The 16782-nt window shown below is 50.4% G+C and overlaps 1 protein-coding gene across 19 annotated transcripts in view; it reads right to left on the reverse strand.

Moving 5' to 3' along the window:
* DLG1 (discs large MAGUK scaffold protein 1) overlaps positions 1–16782 on the reverse strand; it is a 1304904-nt gene that overhangs the window by 532650 nt on the left and 755472 nt on the right. For all 19 annotated transcript variants that reach the window (XM_086944257.1, XM_086944255.1, XM_086944253.1 and 16 more), the window contains one exon: positions 15527–15580. In XM_086944257.1, coding sequence (XP_086800383.1) covers positions 15527–15580 — 54 coding nt within the window. The remainder of the gene's footprint in view (positions 1–15526; positions 15581–16782) is intronic.

Here is a 16782-nt window from a genome sequence, read left to right on the forward strand (position 1 = left end):
CCAATGCATTTCTCCAAGATTAGAGCAAGGAGAGGGGTAAACATTCCCACTGTTCACAATCATCATGAGATTGTCTACTCCAGTTCGGAGACAGCATGCAGATATGGTGGGGTTTACCCCAATGAGGAGGTCTTGGGGCTGGTTTCTAGTTCTGATGTAAGTTTCTTGGGACTTTCCAAACCCTTTACCTGTTTCTGGATCTCGTTTGGGATCCCCAAACGAATCCCTATCACCTGGTCCTAGCAGACTCCCTCTCTCACCATGGCGTGGAACATTACTGGGAATGTAGGAAGGTCCCGGGCTGCGTTCTTACTCACCAAGGCCTGGGCAGATACCACAGAAAAATATATAATTTGGCTCGGTCCTGATGGTCCAAATGGATTGGTTGGTGTCATTAATGAAAACTGGATCCTGGATCCTGAGAGTATGGACATGGTGTACATTCTGAATTTCCTTGTCTCCTTGTTTTTGGAGCGGTTAATACCCTTCAGTCAGCTATTTCTGCAGGTCACTGCCCTCTGGATGGTCAAACTGTTGGGGAACACCCTTTAGTTTGTAAAATCCTTCAAGGCATTGGGTTGTCTCTTCCTCCACAATCCAGATATTCCAATCTTTGGGATGTTGATAAAGTCCTTCGACTATTTCAATTATCGCCTTCAAATAAATGTCTCTCAAGAAAACAAATGTCGGCAAACATAGCTACTCGGTTATGTTTAATTTCCCGGCAAAGAGTCTTGGATGTGAGAGTCCTGGACATAACAGGTAGAGATTTCACAGTGGATGGGGTGACCTTCTACATTTTCAGAAGGACAAAATGTAATTCCGAGGTTATGTCATACCCCACATTTCCAGATGTTCCAAAATTGTATGTGTGGTAAAAGCACTAAAAGCTTGAGTCTATTGCAGAGGACATCCGTCCTAATGGGGAAAAACAGTTGCTTATATGCTTTACCAGGCCTCATCATACTATTTCTTCCCCTACCATGGCAAAGTGGGCGAAATGAGCCATGCGAGAAGCTGGTATTGGTATTGCCCAGTTTGGGGCCATTCTGTGAGACTGGGTCCCCGCATGGAAGATTGTCTCAATGCAGCAGACTGGTCCTCAGATTCTACGTTTAAGAGGTTTTAATTAAAACCAATTCCAAATCTGGCATCCTTGGTGGTGGGAAAGCTTTACGCTGGCCTAATCCTTGCCTTCGGTCCTAACATAGAATGAAAAATATCCTAGCTATCGTAACAGAAAGTTTTGAATCTATTAAGGACACAGAGGCGAGGATTAGCCCACCCTTCAAAAAAATTATATATTGTTTTCTACCCCCCACCTTCATAAAGGGATTTCTTTAGTTGTAACTGTCAAGTGACACTACCAAGGCTACATGTAGGTCATTATTAGTTGGTTTTGATGGTTTACTGCCAATATTGAGGATCAAGTTATTTGACTTCTGACTGTATATTCACCTGTTACAAACCATTTAGGAACAGTATCTTATATGTCTGTATTTTTCACCAATGACAGATTTCACTAAACAAGATTAATACTGGAGACATCAGCTGTGTTCACAGGAAGAAAGAGTGGGATAGAGCGTCGACGGAAAGCATTGAATGAGATTACTCGGACAATATTTAAATGTTTATTTTCCCTATTTCTCAAGGGAAATGGAGTTTAATGTTGTATAAATAAATGGCTGTTGGTTAAATAAAAGTGAAGAAAGATTCAGCCTAATTCTAGCCTTTGTGTTCTTAATAGAATATAAACATTCAGTTACTATATATAGGACATTTTTCACTATTGATTTAGCTTTGCTGATAGCTAAGATCGAACATTCCGGAGAAATGTGCCTAAGCCACCCACACTGGGCAAATGGAAAAGTAGCGTTACAGTTTGTTCTGAAGCGGAGAGTTATGCCCTACAAAAAGAAGACAAAAGAGGCTCATATTATTGCCCAACTGCATTACAATGGGAGGAGTTGTTCTTAAAAGTTACCATTAAGGATAAAAATAAGGCTGCTTAAACTTAATCCAGTTAAACAGTTGGCTTTTGTACACATTAATGTCCTGTAGCTGCCTCTGAGTTTGATGTGCAATCTAACACTAACAATACTTCTATTTCAGTGCCTCCCCTTAACCTAGGGTATTTGGCTGGGAGATCTTGAGTGGATTTGATTCAACTACCTGGAAGATAGGGTTGTAATCTTAGTCTGTGAGCTTTGCTTTTGTAAACAGACATGCTTTGAACTCCGAGCTGATATTATTGGATATGTCCTTTCTGTATCTATACCAAATTGATTAAACATGAATTGCTGTCTCTCCAGTGTTGTATTATTGGGATAGACCTGTACTCTGTTAGTCTACCATGCAAAATTGGGGGAAATGGCTAAGTTAAAAGAATTTGGGAGCGATTATTGGTGAGAGTTAATGCCTGTGAAAAATGGGATACGCAGACAGGCCAAGGACTATGTGGCCGAACAAGATGGTTGAACGGACGTAACTCTCGGAGCTCCCGCTGGCAGAAAAGTGATCCGATACTATCCTGATTCACAAAACAGGTCTCTACCCCGCAATTGACGTCCGGTGTACGGACGAATAAACGGAGGGGCTGGGATTAATTAACATATCGGGTTGGGAGAAGATACGCTTTAGGTGGTGTGTCGCAGAGGACTGTGAGGCGCGGACTGTGGAGTAGTGCGGGGGCGCCGGACAGCCGGGAAATTGCAGGGTGCCGACTGGAATACACTGCAGGCCGCACTGATGACTCGCAGGAGGCGCATGGAGGCAGGAGTTCCTGTGTGCGGCTGCGGAAGGGGCTCGGAGGACGGATTCCGGAGTGATGCACAAGTTACTACTGATTCCTTACCTTAGAATATCCCCAGGCGTAAGACTGGATCAGGAAGTTTTTGCGTAGCAATACTCCTGCGCGTCGGTAGGCGTTGTCTGCGGCTCCGCGTCCGTCATCGGCGTCGTTAGCGCAGGAATGACGTCGGAGTACTTAGACGCCGCCCATGCGTGCTGACGTCAGTTCTGATGCACAGCTTTTCCGCGCCAGATACGCAGAGCCATGATAGAACCAACACTGGTGCCATGAAACTAGGGCCCTGAAAGGGGATGTCCTTAGCCCTAGATATTGGTTCGCAGAACGGGGAGGATGGGTGGGTCGGTAAGGAATCTATCACTAACTTATGTCTCTTACAGATATATCGTTACACAAGTAGTAACTTGTGCATCTGAAAGAGATACGTTAGTGATAGATTCCTTACCTTAGAATATATACCCCAGCAATACCAACCCCGGTGGTGGGTCTGCAAACCAATATCACACCAGAAAGTCCTGGAGGACGGAACGCCCAAAGAAGCCATCCCTCCGGACTGGACTGTCTAGGCAGTAGTGTCTTGCGAACGTGTGCAGCGAGGCCCACATAGCTGCCTGGCAAATGTCCTGTAGGGGGAGTCCTCGGCCCAGGGCAGTTGTTGTTGCCGTGGCACGAATGGAATGAGCCCGCAATCCATCAGGGGGCTCCTTTTTGGCCATGGAGTAACATGCCTGAATACACAAGATGATCGACCGTGAAATGGTCCTCTTGTGTACCGCCTTTCCCTTCTTCGCGCCCACGTAACCAACAAAGAGTTGGTCATCCACCCGGAACTGGCGTGTGCGATCCAGGTAATAAGAGAGCGCACGTTTTGGGTCCAGACGGTGGAGCCTCTCTTCCTCTTTCTAGGGATGCGGAGGCGGAAAGAAGGTGGGCAAGGTAATGGACTGCCCGATGTGGAAGGCCGTGACAACCTTGGGCAGAAAGGAAGGTCGTGTACGCAACACCACCTTGCCCGGATGAACAGAGAGGAAAGGTGGAGTAGAAGAAAGAGCCTGGAGCTCACTCACTCTCCTGGCAGAGGTGATGGCAACCAGGAAAGCAGTCTTCAGGGTAAGAAGACGGAGAGGACAGTTATGGAGCGGCTCAAAGGGAGCAAACATTAGATAAGTGAATACAAGATTCAAGTCCCACTGGGGCATCACGAAGGGAACAGGAGGGAACATGTGTGTGATGCCTTTCAGAAATCTATTTACAATGGGGGACTTGAATAAAGAAGGCTGATAAGGTAGCCGTAAGAAGGCGGAAAGAGCAGAAAGGTACCCCTTAAGAGTGCCCAGAGCAGAGCCCTGCTGGGCAAGGGAAAGAAGGAAGAGTAGAACTTCAGAAAGGGGTGCAGAGAGAGGGTCCACAGCCTTTGCTGTGCACCATGCCACAAATCTGTTCCACCTACAGGCGTATACCGACTTTGTGGAGGAACGCCTGGCTGCCAGAATGACATTACAGACTTCGGGAGGCAAGTCAAATTGCCTCAACTGCCGCCGCTCAATCTCTAAACTTGTAGGTGGAGACTGGACAGGTTCGGGTGCAGGACCGTCCCCTGCTGCTGCGACAGAAGGTCCTCCCGAAGAGGCAGACGAATCGGGGATCGACTGACATGCTGAGTAGCTCGGGATACCAGTATCTTCGTGCCCAGTCCGGAGCCACCAGGATAACCTGGGCCCGGTTGCGCCTGATCTTCAGCACTCTGGGCAGAAGTGGTATAGGCGGAAAGGCGTACAATAGACCGCAACTCCACTCGCGACGAAAAGAGTCGCCGAGCGAGTGCCGCCTTGGAAATTCCAACGCGCAGAACTGATGACATTGCGCTTTCTCTTCTGTGGCGAATAGATGTAACCAAGGCTCTCCCCAATGCTGAAAGAGGCCTTACGCCACGTCCGAGTTCAGACGCCATTCGTGATCCATCATGCACCGACGGCTGAGTTCGTCCACCCTGGCATTCAGAGAGCCTGCCAGGTGTTGAACCACCAGGGTCACGCCCTGATGTTCCAGCCACTGCCAGAGGCGCAGAGCCTCCTAGCATAGGGTCCACGACCCCACCCTGTCTTGTTTGTAGCAGTACCTCATGGCGGTGTTGTTGACCGTGAACACCTGATCTACACTCCCCCGGACAGAGGGGAGGAAGGCCTTCAGTGCTAGACGAATCGCCCGCAGCTCCAAAAGGTTGATATGGAGCCGGGACTCCGCAGGAGACCAGAGGCCTCTGAACTCTGCCTCTCCCATGTGGCCTCCCCAGCCCTGGAGGGACGCGTCCGTCACAACCACGTGCTCCGGGTGGGGTAGGGAGAGGGATCTGCCACTGACCCAATCGCGGTCCGTGAGCCACCACTGCAGTTGTCTCGCAGTGCCCTCCGAGATCAAGACATGATCAGATAGGTTGCCCTGATGCTGGGCCCACTAAAACTTCAGGTCTCACTGCAGAGCCCGCATCCGCCACCTGGCGTGATGCACCAGAAGGATGCAGGAGGCCATTAGCCCCAAAAGCCGCAGCGTCAACCTGACAGACTCGGGATAAAGGCTGAAAGATGGGAATCAGAGCCTGTATATCCCGAACCCGCTGTTCGGGAGGGTAAACCCAAAACTGCGCCAAGTCGAGAACCGCTCCGATGAAAAGGAGCTTCTAAGAGGGGCACAGGTGTGACTTCTGCACATTGATGGAGAACCCCAGCTGGTGCAAGAGGTCTGCCGTAGTCTGGAGGTGGCTGCCGTCGTCTGGAGGTGGCTGACGACTGTCTGGGTCTAGCCCGACTTCAACAACCAGTCGTCGAGGTAGGGGAAGACTGAAATCCCTAACCTGCGCAGATGGGCTGCGACCACCGTCATCACTTTCGTGAACACCCGTGGGGCGCTGGTAAGGCCGAAGGGGAGCACGGTAAACTGAAAGTGCTCCTGGCCTACCGTGAACCGCAGGTAACGCCGGTGGGCCGGCAGGACGGGGATGTGGAAATAGGCGTCCTGCAAGTCCAACGCTACCATCCAGTCTCCTGGGTCCTGGGCAGCTAAGACCTGAGCCAGAGTCACCATTTTGAGCTTCTACTTCCGGAGGAAGCCGTTTACGTTCCATAGGTCCAAGATAAGGCATAGGCCCCCTTTGCCCTTCTTGGGTACCAGAAAGTAGTGGGAGTAGCAACCACGTCCTACTTCTGGCCCAGGAACGCGCTCGATGGCCCCCTTGGCCAAGAGAGCCTAAACTTCCTCCTGCAGGAGCCGCAAGTGATCCCCCGATACGCGGTGGTATTGCGGTGGCATCGCTTGAGGGGTCGTCTCGAAGGGGAGGGAGTAGCCCCTCTGGACGATCTGCAGCACCCACCTGTCCGAAGTGACAGTGCGCCAGTGAGATTGGTGATGGCGAAGGGTTTAGAGGCGGATGCTGCGGGGGAAGGTGTGGACTGGCCTCGCCGTTGTCCCCGACCGCCTCCACGGCGATTTCCACGGCCGCCACCGCGCTGGATGTTAGTTTGCGGCGTGTGGCTGGCAGCACGTGTGGGGGCGCCCCTTCCTTGGCCACGAAAGGAGCGAAAGGCACCCATTTGCTGGCGCGGGGCCGAGAGGCCCAAGGACTTGGCCGTAGCCCTAGAGTCCTTAAAGCGCTCAAGCGCATGGTCTGCCTTGTCGCCAAAAAGGCGACGGCCATCGAACGGCATGTCCATTAGAGTGATCTGGACATCTGCCGAAAAGTTGGCGGACCTCAGCCAGGCGTGGCGTCTGACCGCCACCGTCGTAGCCATCGCTCTGCCTAGCGAGTCGGTGGTATCCAGCCCACACCGTATAGAATATTTGGCTGCGTCTTGCCCTCCACAAGGGCTTGGCCGAGTTTGGCCCGTACCTCCAACGGCACTCTGGCAGCACTTCCGCCACCGTCTCCCACAGAGAGTGGGTGTAGCGGCCCAAGAGGCAGGCGGTGTTGGAAGACCGCAGTCCCAAACTAAGGGAGGAGAATATTTTCTTTCCATAATTCTCATACCTCTTGGATTCCATGTCCGGCGGGGCCGACGGGAATGCGGTCTGGGAATTTGAGGCCTGGATGACCAGACTCTCGGGGGTGGGGTGGGCGAACCCGTAGCGGGCCTGGACCAAGTGCCCAAAAGAACGTCCGTCAAGGCCTCATTAAAGGGCAGCAGAGGCTTGGCCGAGCTGGACTGCGGTTTAAGGACCTCAGTGAGGAGGTTGTCCTCACGGCCGCGACAGGGAGCTCAAGGCCCAGGGCCTTGGCAGCCCTCATCAACACCACACTATATGTTGCTCCCTCCTCCGAAGCCATGGTAGGAGGGGAGACGAGACCAGTGTCTGGAGAGGTGTCCAGGCCACTGGCATCCCCAAGGTCTCCTGCCCAGTCCTCATAAGACTGACACTCCTTGGTCAGAGGGTCCTCAGACCCCTCCCAATCCTCCTCATCACCCATCTCCTGATACTCAGGGTTGTCAATCAATGGGGCCTGTTCGTAGAAGTGGAAATCTCCAATCGGGGTCGAAAGCGGCGGCCAGCGAGGACGGCGCCCGGGGTGACACCATACGGACCGACCCTGGGGGGGGGGGGGGGGGGGGAACGGGTGATAAGGTCCACCGGTGACGATCCAGAGCCCGACGAAGGTCAAGTGGGGTCCCGCAACACCGGGCCCGAAGGCGCCGGCAGCGTCGGGACTGCTTGACCTTGCGGCGACGGGCCCGAAGGCGCCAGCGGTGTCGAGACCGGGGGGCCCTGCGGCGCCGGGCTCGAAGGCGCCGGCGGCTTCGGGGCCGAAGCACCCGACGGCGTCGGGCCGAAGCCCCCGACCCACTAGGCGCCCCAGACGGGTCCGCTGGGCCCGGAGGCGCCGCGGAGTCAGTCGGAGGAGAAAGGGACCTCATGGCCATGAGGAAACGCTCGATCCCCTCAGGCGTTGCGTTCTGCCCAGGGACCGGAGGGTGTGGGGCAGGTCGCGACGCCCGCGACTCCGAAGGTGTCACCCGAACCCCCGGCCGCATCGCGCAAGCGTCGGGGGGAATCAGAAGAGCAATGACGCCTCTTCGACTTCTTGTGCCTCTTACCTGACGACTTCGACCCGGAGGAGTGGTGCCGACTCCCGGAGCTGTTGCGGCTCAGTCCCCGCGACCTCCCGTGGGACCGGGACCTCACGCGGCGTGGGACCGACTGCCGGAGTTTGAGTTGCTTGCAGGACCGCTCCCGCCTGGCTTTCGAAGAGAGGGCCCGGCAGTCGGAGCAGGCCTTGTCGTCGTGGTCGACGCCCAGACAAGTTAGGCACAGGTGGTGCGGATCCGTGACTGACATCGTGCGGTCGCAATCCTCACAGCGCTTGAAACCAGGCATCCCTACGGCACCGATCGGAGTCGAGAAGACTTCGAACAATGATCACAAAGATCCAAAAAAGTTAGTCAAAAATTGACTAAGGGTCACTGCTTTTTCCAGATCTGCGCTTGCTGGCGTGGAAAAAAGAAGAACTGACGTCAGCACGTGGAGGCGGCGTCCAAGTACTCCGACGACGTCATCACGGCGCTGACGACGGACGCGGAGCCGCAGACGACGCCTACCGACGCGCAAGGGTACTGCTACGCAAAAGTTTCCGGATCCAGTCTGACACCTGGGGATATTCTAAGGTAAGGAATCTATCACTAACGGGTCTCTTTCAGATGCTGTAAGGATTACAACAGGGTCCGTGTGGACTGGAGGAGGCAATGCAGCACGGATAAAGGGTGACAGCCTAAGATGGTGGCACAAGATCGGTAATTCATGGGCCCGTGCAACGTTAAAGGAGGAACCAAAGCGCCCAGCACAAAAGACACAAAGATTCTGAAATGTATAAGGAATAAACTGGAGCCTCAGTTGCTGTTATCTGTTACGGAAGGTACACATTGAATATCCCACACGGTGAGAGAGTGGGGGCTAAAGATAAGGAAATAGGCAGACAGAGACAAAGTCGGATGGGGGTCCCTTGAGGTGCGAGATAAGGGATCCTCGGTGAACCGGGATACGGAACTCTTCGTATGATAGAGTCGACCTAGAGCACTGCAAATACTTTGTATACTAGACGGAGCCTGAGGAAGATTTGAGCTGCACAACCGGAACAAAGGAATATTTTTACTGTGCCCAGAGGGCTTGCTCAACTGGAGGAATGTACAGGGAGCCCAGGCTTGGAGGAGGGGGGTTAATTTCCTATTTCTGGGAGGGTGGCCTGCACAAAATCCGGAGCAACAACATGGTGATGGGTCAAGGCAACAAAGTACGGAGTCAGAAACCTCCACACAGGATCAGCCGGTGCCTCCTACTTACTACCAAACAAACGTATTATGAAAGGGATGTCAGAAAGAAAAGGACTTCTAAATATGTACAGATAAGGTTTATTATATCTCATATTTACCGCCTGCGGGGTGGACACGACCCCAACAGAGGGTGAGGCACGTATGAGGACCTGGAGAGTTTTTCCTCGCACCTCGACAAAGGCCTGATCACTAGCAAACCACTTTAAAACTGAAATTTCAAGGTTCTACTGCATAATGCCAGCTGTTATTGGTTAGTGTTCTTGTTTTCATTACACTGGCTGGCTCTTGTATTGGAAGAAATTGGGAGGGAGGGTATGGGGCGGGGGAGGCGTCTCCTGATGCCTTGTCAAGAGTGAATGGGGATCGGCACACTACCCAAGGGGTGGGGGGGGGGGGCTAAGAGCATGGGGTTTGAAGGAGTGTGGTTTCAAAGGGAGGGGGAGGGGGATTGAGATCACTAGAGGTATAGTTGTTTCAGCGTCCCACCACAGGAGGACTCTGATCTCGGAACAATGGTCATGAGAAAAGAAGTTCCTGAAATGGCAACTGTGGTTCCCTCCATGATTTAACTACTTACTTGGAATGTGCATGGATTAGCAATGTTGAGCAAACAGAGGCTGGTGTTTTCTTACTTAAAACGTTTTAAGATTTCCATGACATATTTGCAAGAAACATGTATGGGGAGATACGATACCATGTATAAAGCGTAGATGGAGGGGTCAGATGTATGCCAAGTCATACTCTGGGTTTGCCAGGGGGCTCTTATTTAGATTGCCCCAGGGGTCCCATTTCAGCATCTGCATCATGTTGTAGACCCGGAGGGACGATTTGTTATTCTGCATGGTAGGTTGGACGGGCGGGAGATTTGACTTATTAATGTGTATGCCCCAAATTCAGACTGTCCGCACTCTTTCCTACGGTGGCTGCCGCAGTGACCCCATATCCAGGAGAAAGAGTGATTATGGTGGGGGACGTTAATTGTATACTAGATGGGGGATTGTATAGGGAACCCCCTAGACAGAATACCAAACTGTGACTAACAGGAGCATTGAGAAACATATTGCTGGGAATGGGGCTGAGGGATACATGGAAAATCAGGAATCCAACGGTGAGGGCTTTTTCTTGTTATACGCCCGCAACCAACACCTATAGTCGTCTAGATCAGTTGTTTTGGGTTTCGCACTGCGAACTGATCGTGAAGCGATCGTCGCTGCGAAACTCTATTGTAATCGTTTCTGCTTTCAAGGAGTCAAGGGAGACAGGAGACAAGTGATGTGCATGCGAGAAACGGATCAGGTCACGCGTGCTTCCTGTCTCCCATGGCTCCTTGGAAGCAGACTCACACGCATGCGCACACACACACACATAAAGACCCCCTCCCCGCCGCCGAGCATACACAGTCTCACACACACACATAGAGAACCCCCCCCAACCCCGCCGCCGCGCGCACACACACACACACACACACACGCATACGCATACACACACACACCGACACACACACATAACACCCCCCCGCCGCCACGCATACACACACGCACACACACATAGAGAACCCCCCTCACCCCCGCGCCTGCACACACACACACACACATACATACATACATACAGAACCCCCCCGCGCTTACACACACACATCCCCTACCTCGGCTCGGCGTGTCTTCTCATCACAGCTTGCGCAGGGACAGCCAACGTGCACGCACACGGCGACGGTGTCCCCTGCGCTAGAACCGTGGTTTTGGTTTCGCAGCTAATGGAAAGAGTACGCTCCCAGTAGAATTTCAAGCACTGTTGCACATCTAGCGAATGTAATACTCTTTCTGCTGGTGTTGCCGGTTGAGGAAAGAAATCCTTCAGAATGACCGGCTCATTCAAGTGGAAGTCCGAGGGAACTTTAGGCATAAACCTCAGATTAGTTCTCATGATTACAGTGTTTTTCTTGAATTGAAGGAAAGGTTTTTGGATAGTCCAGGCCTGCAATTCTCAAACACGCCTAGCCGACGTGAGAGCGGGGAGGAGAGACAATTTCCATGAAAGGTATTTCACGTCAGAACGATGAATTGGTTCAAACGGGCCCTTCATGAGCTGAGAAAGGACTAGATTCAGATGCCATGTCGGAGGAGGCGGCCTCACTGGTGGATAGACTCTGAACAAGCCCTTTAGAAATTGCTTGAAAAATCTGGAAGACCACAAGGAAGGCCCAGACCCAGTCCTCCTGGACCTTGATATTGCCGCCAAATGGACTTTAATTGATGAATGGGCTAGTCCTGACTTAGCCAAGGACAGCAGATAAGGAAGGACCTGATGAGGCTTGGAAGTGAAAGGATCAATGCCTTCTTTCCAGCACCAATAACAAAATCTTTTCCACTTAAGACGGTAAGTCCTGTTCGTAGAAGGAGCCCTTACCTGAGAAAGGACCTCCCTAATCTCACTTGAAATGGGTAGGTTCATAAACTCTCGCTGCTCAGGAGCCATGCAGTCAGGTGTAATGACTGCAGGTCTGGGTACCAAACTTGTCTGTCGGACATCGTGAGGAGATCTGGCAGAACCTCCAAAGGAAAAGGAGGGGCTATCGACAGCAGATGGAGTTCCGTGAACCAGAACTGCCTCGGCCAAGCAGGAGCTATCAGGATCATCCTGCACGGCTTCACCTTGATCTTCCTGATGAGCCGAGGAATCAGAGGTATGGGAGGAAAAGCGTAGACAAATGTCCTCGACCATGCTATCGAAAGCGCACTCCCCAGTGAATCTCGATGGGGTAGCCTGCTTGCATAAGACAGGCATTTCTTGTTGGTCTGAGTGGCAAAAAGATCGATCTCCGGTCTTCCCCACTGGCTGAAGACCTGCTCCAAGACTCTCTGATTCAATTCCCATTCGTGGCTGACTGAGGATGACCTGCTCAGTCATTCAGCGTTTTCGTTTAGGACGCCAGGCAAGTTTTCTGCCTTCAGCCATATCCTCTGAAGGATCGCCCATTCCCAGATGTGCTGAGCTTCTTGCGACAATGGGCGCGATCTGGTTCCTCCTTCCTTGTTCACATAGTGCATGGCTGTGGTGTTGTCCGTCCTGATAAGCACTTGTGAACCTTCCAGGCGAGGAAGAAAAGCTTGCAGAGCCAGTCGTATTGCCCTGAGCTCCAACAGGTTGATGTGGAGGTGTTTCTCCTGGGGCGACCAATGACCGCTGACATGCAAGTCTTGCATCACTGCTCCCCAACCCTCCAATGACGCGTCCGTTTGCGAAGGATAGACCTTGGGACAAGTTGTTTTGATCTGTCCACCATAAGGCCGCTTCCTTCATCTTTGGAGTGACCGTCACCCTGTCCTCGAATGAACCGTGGACCTGTTTCCACTGATTGTCTAGTTGCTCCTGCAGAGGACGCATTCTTAGTCTGCAATGGGGAATTAGTGGGATACACAATGAAATTACTTCCAGTAGAGACTTGTAGCGGCGTACTGAAAGACACTTTTTTGTTTGTAAGTCCTGGGCCAAGGTCTGTAATTTCTTCCTCCTTTCCGGAGTAGGGAATGCTCTTGAGAGCCTCGAATCCAAGATGGCTCCCAGGAAGCAAGCCTTTCTGGACGGGACCAGGGAAGACTTCTCGTTGTTCAGAGTGAGTCCCAGGTTCTGAAACAAATTGGAACAAGCTTGAACAGCCTTCAGCGCTGCCTCCCTGGACGGAGCTTTCAGTAACCAGTCGTCCAGATAGGGGAAGACCTGAAAATGTTTTTTTCGCAGGAAAGCTGCTACTGGCGCCAGCACCTTTGTGAAAATTCTTGGGGCTGAGCGGAGTCCAAAGGGTAAAACCCTGAACTGAAAATGGCTCTTGGCTACTGGGAATCGCAGAAACCTTCTGTGTGCTGGGTGAATCGGAACGTGGAAATAGGCATCCTCGAGATCGAGGGTGGCCATGAAATCCCCCGGGCTGATAAGCTTCAAGATGTCCTGGAGAGACACCACCCGGAAGGATAAGGAGATGAGATGGGTGTTTAGCCCCCTGAGGTCTTAAATGGGGCGCCACTTCTCTAGCGTTTTCCTCACCAGGAAGAGCCTGGAATAAAATCCTTGACCCCTTTGGTTTGAGGGGACCGGCTCTATAACTCCCTTTCGGAGCATCTGTTGGACCTCGAGCCGCAGGAGACGCTGGTTTTTCGATGGAGTGCCTGCCGGGGGCTTGGGTGGAGGGACTTGCGTGAATTCCAAGGTATGCCCTTTCCGAATGATGTTGAGCACCCAACGGTCAGATGTTATCCTGGACCAGTTTTGAAGGTATTTGTTGACCCTGCCTCCAACTGATGATTTCCTGAAGGAGGATCCAGTAGGAAGAGCCAGGAGGCCGCTATTGGCGCTTGGACGAATCCCGTCCTCATCCAGCCTGTTTTCCCTTATTGTAAGGCCTGGAGTAGTTGGTAGACTGGCCCTGCCGCTGTTGATAAGGCTGACGGTATTGCTGGAAACCTGAGCCCGTGGTGGAATAGCGTTGCTGTTGAAAGGAACCTCTGTAGTTACCACCTCTACCTCTGGATCCCTTGAAAGGAGACTTTCTGTATTGAAGGGTCCCCAAGGACCTGGCAGTCTGTGTCCTTTTTTATTTCTTGAAGGGTGTCGTCAATGAGTTTGCCGAATAATGCCTCTCCATCAAAGGGAAGATCCATGACCTTGTTCTGGATCTCAGGCCGAAACCAAGTAGCTTTGAGCCATCCTTGGCGACGGAGTACTGCCGCTCCAGCCAAGGAACGGAACGCCGTTGTCCCAATATCCATTGCGCAGTCAATGATTTCCATCGACGTCACTTCTCCCTCCTGCAAGATTTTCTTTGCCTCAGACGTAGACTCCGGAGGGAGCTGGTCAAGGTACGGGGCGATATCGCACCAGAGCTGGCGGTCGTACCTACCCAGGATCACTAGGGCATTAGCCGCTCGCACCAGCAAACTTGCCATCGACGAGAATCTCTTCCCCACATTATCCAACCTCCGCCCTTCCTTGTCCGGAGGAGTTGTTAAGGGAGCAGAGGGGTTACGGGATTTTCTCTGCGCTGCCTGCGAGATCACAGAGTCTGGTCTTGGGTGACCTGTTAAAGCCGCCGGACCATCATCGGGTGCCTTGTATTTTATATCCAGGCGCGGTAGCACAGGGACCAGCGTCGCCGGGTGCTTCATAGCCTTTAGGCCCTCCTTCCACAGATGATCCACAATAGGAATGGACCTAGTTGATTTCCAAACGGGTTCCTTAAAATCATATAAGAAACAATACTGAAGTGAATCTAAAAGATTCTGAAGAAAAAATCCTGAAGTAAATCCTTTTGAAGAGTAGAAGTTGAGCAGAGCTCAAAGGAGACTCCCTAAGCACAACGTGCGGTAGAAAATCTGAGGCTCTGAGGTTCCTTCAGGAAGGTTCTAAGGGGTGAGGCACTTCTGATTGGCTGAGGCCTAAGTTTGGTCTCTTTTACACAAAGAGGGTGATATGCTACAAAAGAGAATGAGGCCTAGGCCTTTTTCCTTGGTCTTTTGTACCTACAGCTATGGTATTTTTGTTACCGAGACTCCCATTCCGGCGAAGTGGAATGATACAAAGCATGGGAATCTATGAAAGTTCCAATACTGGGGTAATAATAAAAACACAAAAATATAACTCTTGCTTAAGCTCTTGGGCGTTACTGTGGTTTCCATGTAAGATCAGCATTGAAACATTGAAAGCAGCAGACACAAGAGAAAATGTTTTGAATTATTGACTGATGGCTCTAGTTAGATTGAGCAAAATGACTACGAGGCAGAGGGGAAACCCAGTGCCAGTTTCAGCCAGCAGTGTGGTGGACTGGAGGACCGCGTGACACTGAACCTATCTTGTGTGTATTCAGTTATTCTGCTTAGAACAAGATAGGGGTAGAGGCTAGACTTTGAGGTTGTGGTTTCTTTTGAGAAGATAAACATGAAGCTTCTGTGGACCAACACGAATTCCATCCTGCAGTATAATTAGTATTCTAATGGAATAAGAAGAAAGTCAGATACTGAAGTTAGCAGTTACTGATCTACTTTGAGAGCAAGCAGCGCCTAACATGACAATTTTTTAGACTTTATAATCAAAGGTGTGTAATTGTACACATTACTCAACCTGTGATTCGACTAAATGCAAATGAGACCATATCTGGTGCTACATAAGATTATAGTGCCCTCAAGCATGAACATCCTTCTTGCAGAAAAAACGGGTTCTTAATGCTTTCCCTGATAAGTGCAACATGCATGCGATTTTCCGAAACAAAAAACTTGGCATAAGAGATAATAGTTCACATATTTAGCATTGTGAAATTTTACAGCGGTCAAACAATACCGGCATGGGGATTTCACCAAAGGATATACTTTTGAAACTTCAGAAACAATATGCAAAGCATAGTAAATCCACTTACGTATGTTGGAGGATCAAAGTGATCTGTGTTTACCACCAGCGGAGGAGGATTTGCCTTAAAAGAAAAAAGAAAATGGTAAAACTGCTTGTAAGCACACAGACCTGCAAGGAGAAAATACTTCATGGTGAAGAAATGGCAGTCACAATTCAGCCTAAAGTGTCTTTTCTGATTTACAAAAGAAGGTTCGAAATTAAACAAGTTGTGCTTTGTGCTGAACATCAGGCAGATTTGTTTTAATTTTTTGTTCTGCATCCATCACAGCAACACGTTTGGGCGCTTTATTCTGTACTTTGCTATATATATTTTCCAATACATCCTGTCCATAACTGCCTTAACAATCCGTTCAATAACGTGATCACATTCTTCATTTAGGTGTTATTTATTAGAATTTCAAAGAGAGGGAACAATGTATTACGTTCTTTGAATGAGTTTGAGACTACTCAAATGGCAATGTGCCTGCTTTTACGCATGTGTGATGACTGCTTAGCGGCGATTTTAAGTTAGCAGATTAATTTAATAACTATTATGTCTTTATCTGCATTTCCCTGACGTATTAATACAACCACTGCCAAAACGTAAACCACAACCTAATAATGCCTAGTGTACTAAGAAGCGAAGGGAGAGAGGTGACCATGACGTGTAGGAAATACATCCAGCCCACATCTGCCTTGAATGGGGCCAATTAGCTTCTGTGCGGACATATATAAAGCAAGTAACAGCAAATCCAATTGGTCACACCTTTAAATGGATGAGCACCTATTTATTGGCTTTACCAATCTTGTTTGCTCTTATTTTGCTGGTCTAATATGGCTATTGGCCATGGTGGAGTGATCAAGTAAAACACCAAAATGGGTGCTGGGGCCTTATAATGAATGCATGCACATGGCAGCCATTCTGGGATGGTTTTTATCAATTCTAATTTGGCCACCATGTGCAGGTATACTTTGCGATGCACATATTTGCCAGTGTCTCTGAAGTACTTTTATGTGCCCATCAATGAAATGCCATGAGAGAATAACAAACTACCAAACATGAAAGGCAAACCTGATAGTTTACGCTTAAGGATAGCAGATGAACCGCACTAGCTAATGGTTGAAAGGGGCTGCCCAAAAACAAAACAAAACAAGCATTTACAATGCAATAGGTCTCGCATTAGGAAAGTTTGAGCTATTGGTCTTGTAAATGACAATTATTTTATTTATGTGTTGGTTTTGAAAATAGCTAAATTAATAGCTTTGTCATTTACAATGCCAAAA

Source organism: Lissotriton vulgaris, chromosome 11, assembly GCF_964263255.1.
Source record: "Lissotriton vulgaris chromosome 11, aLisVul1.2, whole genome shotgun sequence".
Lineage (NCBI taxonomy): Eukaryota > Metazoa > Chordata > Amphibia > Caudata > Salamandridae > Lissotriton > Lissotriton vulgaris.